Source organism: Condylura cristata, unplaced genomic scaffold (genome assembly GCF_000260355.1).
Source record: "Condylura cristata isolate star-nosed mole 26May11 unplaced genomic scaffold, ConCri1.0 scaffold00020, whole genome shotgun sequence".
NCBI classification, from domain to species: Eukaryota; Metazoa; Chordata; class Mammalia; order Eulipotyphla; family Talpidae; genus Condylura; species Condylura cristata.
In genome coordinates, this window is record NW_004567121.1 from 28,203,022 (window position 1) to 28,211,439 (window position 8,418).

The 8,418-nt window shown below is 51.0% G+C and overlaps 1 protein-coding gene across 1 annotated transcript; it reads left to right on the forward strand.

The window, feature by feature from the left end:
• Positions 1-511: 511 nt before the first annotated feature.
• Positions 512-8,418, forward strand: POMC (proopiomelanocortin). The gene is made up of 5 exons (XM_004686392.2): positions 512-682; positions 836-975; positions 1,266-1,465; positions 5,206-5,372; positions 7,685-8,418. The coding sequence occupies exons 4-5, from the start codon at positions 5,226-5,228 to the stop codon at positions 8,306-8,308; spliced, it is 771 nt and encodes a 256-aa protein (XP_004686449.1). The 5' UTR covers positions 512-682; positions 836-975; positions 1,266-1,465; positions 5,206-5,225; the 3' UTR covers positions 8,309-8,418.

Sequence of the window (8,418 nt, forward strand, 5' to 3'; positions counted from 1 at the left end):
GGACATGTTATGGGGAGGAATCAAAACTTAGTGAGACAATCCAATTTTCCTGGGTGGCTGGAGAAAAGGGGGGTTTCATGTGGGGAAGTGGCATGGACTAAGAGCTGAAGGTTTGAGAAAGCAGCAGCGTGCGTGGGCTGTGAATGTGGTTGATAGCTGAAGTGCCCAGATGCGAGATGGCAAGGGGGAGATGACCTTGGAAAGAGGTCAAGGTCCAGTGATGGTAAAACCTTGCTTACTAGTAAGGACTTTAGATGTCTTCTGGAAAAGAACCCAAAAGAAACCAGAAATTCTTAAGGGAGTGTTGGGGTCCGACAGAGAACACCTTATCTGATTGGGAATAAAGAAATTTCCTGCAGTTGGGAAACGGAAGGAGCACCTTGATTTAAAGTTCAGCTTAGTTCCCAGCCTGCTTCCCACCCCCAGGACTCCTCACAATATGCTTTTGTGTCTTTATTCCAGGTTAAGGTAGAATCTTTCCTGTTGCAGCTTTGCCTGCTGACCTCTCCTCCTCCTCCTCCTCTGACATTGCGGACTAGAGCCAAACCAGTCTCCAAGGCCAGATCCGACACCAAAGACTGAGAGTCCCCAGACCACTCTGCCTGTTTACCACCGGCTGGCTGCAGGGGATGTACTTCAGCCGCTCTTCAGGGAGTACACTCCCTGCCTTCAGTAGTGCAAGGTTAACAGGACTCCTTCCCTGGGGTTTGGGGAATGGGAGGAAGCCTGCCCTGGGTAGGACCTCAAAGAGAGAGCCCCCAGGGGGCAAAACAACTCACCTTCATATGAGTGACTCCTGACCTTCTCTGTCCCCTGTCCCCCCAACCTGGAACAGAGATTGTCTTTCTCCATGACAATGGCATATCACAGTTGCCAACGCTGGTGAAATCTGAGGCGTTACAGATGTGCTTCCTTTGCGGTGATATTTACCTCCAAATGTGAATGAGGCAGATGCTGGCCCATGCACGCAGGCAGGTAACTTCATCCTCTCCTTAAAGACCTCAGTATGTGGGCCAAGCCTACTCCACACCGGGGTGTTAAGCTGCCCTTCCATTTAACTGGAGACTCAACGCTGTTGTTAATTAAGTTCTTTCCTCACAAGCTGCCAGGTGTGCTCTTCAGCGGGTCAGTGTTAATTCCAGCCGCTGGCGACAGCGATCCATCCCCCTTTCCGGGAACGTCTGCCCTGGCGCTCGGCCCTACCTGGAAACCCACCTCGAGCGCCCCACAGCCCCCCCTGACCCCCACCCTTCCCTTGGACGCAGGAGTTGCTTATTACGCTGAGGGGAAGCGCCCACCCGGGCGAACTCAGCAGGTATTTAAGGACCGAGGAGAGAGTACTCTGAGCAGGCTGCGGTGAAAGAGGACAAAGGGACAAAGAAGCAAGAAGCGACCGGCAGAGGCCACCCAGCATCTTTGCATAGGTGCCCAGGGAGTCGTGCAGAGAGGTGCCTCCCTGCAACAGGTAAGATCCCAGCGGCTGGGAACCTCGCCCTTGCCCCACAGTCCCCCTGCCCCAGGGCTTTGGAAGGCCCCCAGCTCGGCTCTGAGTGAGAACTCGAGGCACCTTTAGGTACGCCACGGTCCAGAGTTCTCTGAAAACTTTCTGTACTGATCTTGGGGCGGAGAGCTGGCAGCCCAGCCGAGCGGAGCCAGCCAGCCACGGGGCCATTGGGGACGGGCTTCGATGCTGAAGGTGGACTGCTTCCATGCTGAAGGTGGAATCGTCCAGGAACTGGTGGGGACTACGACCCCTCAGCGTCCCTCGGGGGTCCCGGGACTTGGGTAAGGAAACGAGGACAGTGGAGCTGCTAGGATCCCTCAGAGTCCTACTGCTTTGTCTTTTGGCTCCTCTTTTCTGGGTGGGGTCATTTCTTTAAAGATACTTTACCACAAATTAACATTGGATATGAAGACAGGACAGAAAAGGTTGAAAGGGACAATTAATTCCCTGCATGCTGGACTTTCTGGTGAATGGGGATCCCTGAATCCTTGTCTCCCGGCCCACCAGACGTGGCCGCGCTGTGGTAATGACAAGGGTCTCCTTGCCAAGGCCCCACTGGTGTTCAAATGAGGTGGCCGGGTGGGAACTATCCAAGGTCCTGAATCGCTGTGTCTGTGCCTTCAAGAACACCACAGAGTGGACATTCTATCCTTCACAACCGAGGCTGTAGGGTGGGATCAGTCCTTTGAACTAGTGGCCAAAGGGTAGGAGGGTTTCTAGAGAAAGATTGAGAATCTGTAAGGTATTTGGGTCTCCCAAATTCTTCTTCCATAAAGGAAGAGCTGATGATTCTCAGAGAATGACAGTAAGGAGCCAAAGAATGTGAAATTGTGTGTTTGCCAATTGCTAAGGTATCTACAGATTGTGATTTATTAAATGACCCAATAGTCCTTTGAAAATTATTCTTTTAGGACTTGATGTATGTGTATTAAGGTGCAAGGGCAAAATTTTACACTTCTGTTCCTCTAACCTTTGCAGAAGAAAATGACCAGTGCTGCACAATTTAGAGTAGCATAATGTTTTGTTTAGCTCACAGAGAACACTATGAGGGTCTACTAAGTGTAGTTTTATTATAAAGTTAATGTCATGATTAACAAATTAAAATTTTCTAGTTATTTTTCCAAGACTTTCAATTACTAAATTGTAGCACTCCTTACAAAAACCCAATACTTGACCTCTATGCTACTTTTTGCTTTTCAAAAATTGGCACAGATCATATTTATTCAAAAAGAAGTTGCTCTCTGGAAATGATCTTTTAAGTTATAGAATGGAGCTCTGAGAGGGTGGAGAGTGAGAACGTTACATGTTGTGTCGTACAGCCAATGGGTAGAAGAAGAAATGCTCTTTGACATTTTCCAGAAAAGCCAAAATGATAGGGTAGATGGTTAGAAAACGTTTAGAATCTCCAGAAAGACCAATTGTGAGGAGAATTGATAGTAGGAGGGACTGTCAGACCTTTGTGGTTTTCCTTCTGTTGTTTTACACTTGCCCATAGTGACACGTAGCTATCCTATCCCTGCTTTCCTTATAAGTCTGGCATTTTTCTGATCTAACTGCGCTGTGTGCTATCAGACCATCTAAATGGTCTTGCCCAGCAAGTTCAGGCTTCATATTTCGGAACACCAAAAGGTCACATGGGTAAGTAGCCTGTCACCAAGGTGGCCCAGGGCTCTTCCGACTGTTCAGCCCGAGATGCTGATGGGCCGGCTCACTGGCTGCCAGCGCCATCTAATGTTTGTTCTGGAAACACCAGGCAGGACCTGGCTCCCTTTCAGAAGGGAGTTCTCAGCTTTTGGGGAAAGGGGTGAGGGTGGGGCAGAAAGAAGGAGGCGGCTTCCTGAAGTCCACCGTGAGAGCTTTGGCTTCCAAAGGCTTGTAAGAATGACTTGGTTTATGCCTCCACAAATAAAATTACTTTTAGGCAAACTTACCTTAAAAGGCAAATGTTTCTCAGGAAACATAAGGCAAATTAGTCATTAGCATTAATGTGAATTACTTTTCTCATTTAATTAGACTCTGTCCAAACAACTGGTTGAGATTTTCTGCAAACCAAACTGAGTGTGGGGTAAGTGGTAAGCTGACAAGAGAATTCAGGAGGCTTACCTGGGTAAGGGGAGACAAGGTAGGGACAGAGAGAGGGCTGGGGAATGGTTCTACAATGAATAAACATAATCTGCGCCAATGACAGATAGAGGGCAAAAAGCAGATCTCTGTACTGCATCGAGCTCAGCATCTGCTGGGAGCTACTTCCTGACTTCTTTTTTTTTTTTTTTTAATATTTATTTATTTATGCGTACAGAACAGGGGTATAGGCCAGAGGTGCAGGGGCGGTGAGAGGCTTCACCACAGACAGAGTGGGGAGCAGAACAGGCAGATCGACGAAGTACACTGCTGAGGGGAGCAGCGGGGGGTCAGGAGAGGTCTGCCGCACCCTGTGGGTCACCTCTGGGGTGGGGATTGAACTCACACTGAAGTGGCTGCGGCCAGCTTGCAGTGCTGCATCCCACTCGCTGCGCTACCAGGGAGGGTCCCTTCCTGACTTCTCCAAAAATTTTTGGTAGGTGTTTGCTGGGAGGTTTGTCCTTTCTGTGTCCAGCTTCTTTTCCCTTCTGCATATACAGCATCTTCACTTCTGGCCCTATCAGACGACGTTTGAGAGACTTAGAGAGTAAGAGGTCTGATGTGTAATGTATTCACAAAATAGTTGGCTTTAAAAGAATGGGGGTTTTGCCTTAAAAATAAATTTTCTGGGCCCTCCCCAGTGGCACAATGGGTTAGGACTCAGCACTGCAAGTTACCCGCAGCCACTTCAGTAAGAGTTCGATCTCTGCTCTGGAGCTGTCCCACATGGCCAGCAGACCTCTCCTGACCTGCCCACTGCTCCCCTCAGTAGTGTACTTCATTGATCTGCCTGTTCTGCTCTCCACTCTGTGTCTGGTGATACCTCTCACTGCCCCTGCACCTCTGGCCTGTGCCCCATCTCTGTATGCATAAATAAATAAATCTTTAAATAAAGTAAATAAACTTTCCCAGGGGCCTGGGAAATAGTGATCATGTGAGTGTGATTTGTGTACAGGATATGAAATCAGGTTAACTGATATTTTGGCTAAATTGACCAGAGATTTTATTTGCCTTTATGCAAACCTACTAGTAAAGGAAATGGGTGTTTCTGAGAAGTGATAGATCCTGGTGAAGGAAGAAGAGGGAGGGTGGCATTGAGCAGGAATTTCAGAGTCCTCTGTCTTTTCCAAGTTACTCCTTGGATCTGGAGTCTTAGAATTATAGCTTCGTGAAGGTGGCGAGGTAGGAAATCTCTGCTGAAAACAGAATTTACCCTTACCTTGTCATGAACACCCAAGTCACGTCTCGCTTTGGGTCTCAGTTAACCCATCTTTGAAGTAAAGCCTGGACCAGATGATCCTTATAATAGCTTCCAGTTCTAACCTCCTGTGGTTCTGACTTTGAGAAGGAAAAGTCATAAGGAAGAACTGTGTGCATCTCAGCCTGGAGCCATGTGGTGTGGTAGTCCTCACACCATCACCCAGAACACCAGCCTTCTCCTTGAACTACGCCTGTCCTCAAAAAGCCCTGAGCTCCACAGGCAACTGTGTTGTTAATGTTGGCTTGAGGTCCTTCCTGGTCAGTGGCCAACATTGTTCTGCTCCTTGCAGGGGTCCCACCAATCTTGTTTCCCTCTACAGAGCCTCTGCCCGCCTGGAAGATGCCGAGATCATGCTGCAGCCGCTCAGGGGCCCTGCTGCTGGTCTTGCTGCTTCAGGCCTCCCTGCTTCAGGCCTCCATGGAGGTGCCCGGCTGGTGTCTGGAGAGCAGCCAGTGTCAGGACCTCACCACGGAAAGTAACCTGCTGGTAAGTGGCTGCCATCTTGGTTTGGGCATCAGATGGGACTGGGGTTGGGGCTGGGACCGTGCAGAAGAAAGCGGGGTGGGGAAAGGCAAATTCCTCCTAGTGTCAGGTAACTCGTCCACAGGAGTCCACAGCAGACTTCTAGAAGGGAGTCAGAATTGGGTCAAGGAGGGGAGGAAGTGGAGGAAGCAAGGAGATGGGCCTGGTCCACAGTTTCTTCTTGATTGTCTACTTCCTGTCCTGTCTTCTTGGGTGACTATCCCATTCCACTCACTCAAGCTATTTTGAGCTAGTACCATTAAATCATAATAACCCTTACAACAATAGTAACAACAATAATTGCACTCTCAATCGATTCTACATTTTAAATCTTTTAGACCTTACATTATTCATTTTTAATAATCTCCTATCACTTGTTATTTTCACTTCCCTTTCTATCTACTAAACCAATGAGGTAGTACCACAAACCATCTCTAGAGGGAGGACAATCCCAGACCCCATTTTCCTCTTACTGGTGGCAAATGTCTCCTGCTCCTTCAGAAAGACTGACCTGTGCAGCCTTTCCAGCATTAAAGACTCTTGTGCCAGCCTCCCTCCAGGGCATCAGTGTGTGTAGGTGTCTGTCAGGATTGGGAGGCATAGATGAGAAATGATGTCAAGTCCAAAGACTAAAGGACACTGCTGGTGTCAGTGACAGATTCCACTGTGCTGCTAGCACCTGCCAGATGGGAGCGGAGTGCTCACTGCTCCCTGTGCTTGTCAACAGAGTTAAGGAGAAGGGGGAGTCTCTCGAAAACACAAGAGCACTTAATAGTCACATGGAGTATAAAATAAAAGCAAAGTGTCCAGGGAGTTCCTTGAATTTGGAGAGTCTTGAGACTTGCGTGGGGACCTCCCTTGCACAGCTTCTCCCGTTGACAGCTTGCCAGGAGGGAGCACCAGCCATGGCCAGAGCCTGTGAATTCCAGTTCTGATTGTGTCACCAATGACCTGTGGAAACTTGCCAAAGTCCTCTTTTTCTCTCTGGGCTGCCTGTCTCATGTATTCAGGGAATGGAATTTAAATGAGATAGTTTTTATTTTCCACTATTTACATTCTGCAGTGTTGTAATTCTAAATCCCTGGGGTTTCCAACGCAACAAAGTGGGTGGGATCCGTCTGTTTCCTTATCTGCATCCTGAGTCGCTGAAGGCTGCAGCCATAGGTCATTCTCCTGAGCAAGAGTTTTACAGTTGAATTGTGGAGACAGAGAACCAGCACAGTGGAAATAACCCTGGCTTTCCACCCTTCCCACCAGGCAAGAGTGAGGCCACAGCGAAGTAAGCCACCCACACCCAGAGCTCACTAGTTGGGAAAAGTAGAGAGGATCTCAGAAGAACAAGGGAAAGTTCCAAGCGGGTGTGGGAGTTTTAAGGGCTATAAACAGGGACAAGACTGGGGTCCCACATGAGGTCCATCTGCAGCCCACTGGGGCAAGATTGAGACATTACTGAAAATACAGGCTCTAGAAGTCGCACTTAACACTGCCACCTAGAGAGATCTCCCTGTTTTGCCCCAACTTCTGTGATCAGCCGCAAGAAAGAAAGACCGAAGGCAGAGAGGCTGAGCAAACAGTTTATTGCTCTCGGACAGCAGCTGAGACAGAGCCCAAGAGTAGGGTCCGCAGCTACTGCCAACCCTATGGGGGGGAAGGGTCTCTTGTATAGATTCTAAACTCAGATTCCAAAGGGGTGACTCATAGCTGTGTCCTTTGATGTAAGGCCCAGTTCCTTATCACCGTCTTCTAGTCCCATCCCAGATGCAAGATCCAGTTCATTGGATGCAAAGCCCAGTTTATTATCACCTTATCACCCTTGGCTGCAAGGCCTAATTTATTACTGCCCTATCCAGTCCCTCAGTAAATCTCCGCACTTGGTCACTCCCAATACTCCCGAGTTTCAGTCCAATGCCCCCGAGTCGCCCCCCTACTCGAACTGAACCATGTTTGTTTAATCTTCATCAAGTGCCAACAAATACCGCCCAGCTGGCGTTTACTGATTAATTCCTTTGTATCAGATATTCGCTGACAGACTGTCCACCTTGCTGACGAAGGCTGTGGGGTCAAGTAAACGGCCCTGGGGGCTGAGGTGCTTGCTGCCGCTACCAGGCAGAAGCAGTCAAAGCACAGCGGGGACATGACAGACAAGCTCAGCAGACGGGACGCCCGCGGGTGCCCCGCGGTGGCCTTGTTCCCGGCCCCATGTGGCTCTGGGGAGCGGGCGGTGGGGGCAGCGGGCCCAGGGCGGTAACGGCCTCACGCTCCCCCTCTCCTGCCAGGCCTGCCTGCGGGCCTGCTGGCCGGACCTCTCTGCCGAGACGCCTGTGTTCCCCGGCAACGGCGACGAGCAGCCGCTGACCGAGAACCCCCGGAAGTACGTCATGGGCCACTTCCGCTGGGACCGCTTCGGCCGGCGGAACAGCAGCGTTGCGGGCCAGAAGCGCGACCCGGAGGAGGCGGCGGCGGCGGGCCATGGCCTCCCGGAGGCCCTGGCCTATGGTACCGAGCCGGGCCCACGCGAGGGCAAGCGCTCCTACTCCATGGAGCACTTCCGCTGGGGCAAGCCGGTGGGCAAGAAGCGGCGCCCCGTGAAGGTGTACCCCAATGGCGCCGAGGACGAGTCGACCGAGGCCTTCCCCGTCGAGTTCAAGAGGGGGCTGTCGGCCGAGCACCCTGAGGACCCGGCAGGCAGCGCGGCCGGCCTGGAATACGGCCTGGTGGCGGAAACCGAGGCGCTGGAGAAGAAGGACGACGGGGCCTACCAGATGAAGCATTTCCGCTGGGGCAGCCCGCCCAAGGACAAGCGCTACGGCGGCTTCATGACCTCGGAGAAGAGCCAGACGCCACTCGTGACGCTGTTCAAAAATGCCATCATCAAGAACGCCCACAAGAAGGGCCAGTAGGGTGCAGCGGGCCCAGGGTCGCCCTCCCGGGAGCGCCCCGAAGCCCCACTGCTTGTCCCCACGCCATCGCCCTTGGTGATTTGCTCACCCAGAAGGGCTCCGGGCAGATG

Coding starts and splice junctions, on each gene's coding strand:
- POMC (XM_004686392.2), top strand. CDS start 5,226: ATGCCGAGATCATGCTGCAGCCGCTCAGGGGCCCTGCTGCTGGTCTTG. Junction 5,373..7,684: donor CCACGGAAAGTAACCTGCTG/GTAAGTGGCTGC, acceptor CTCTCCTGCCAG/GCCTGCCTGCGGGCCTGCTG.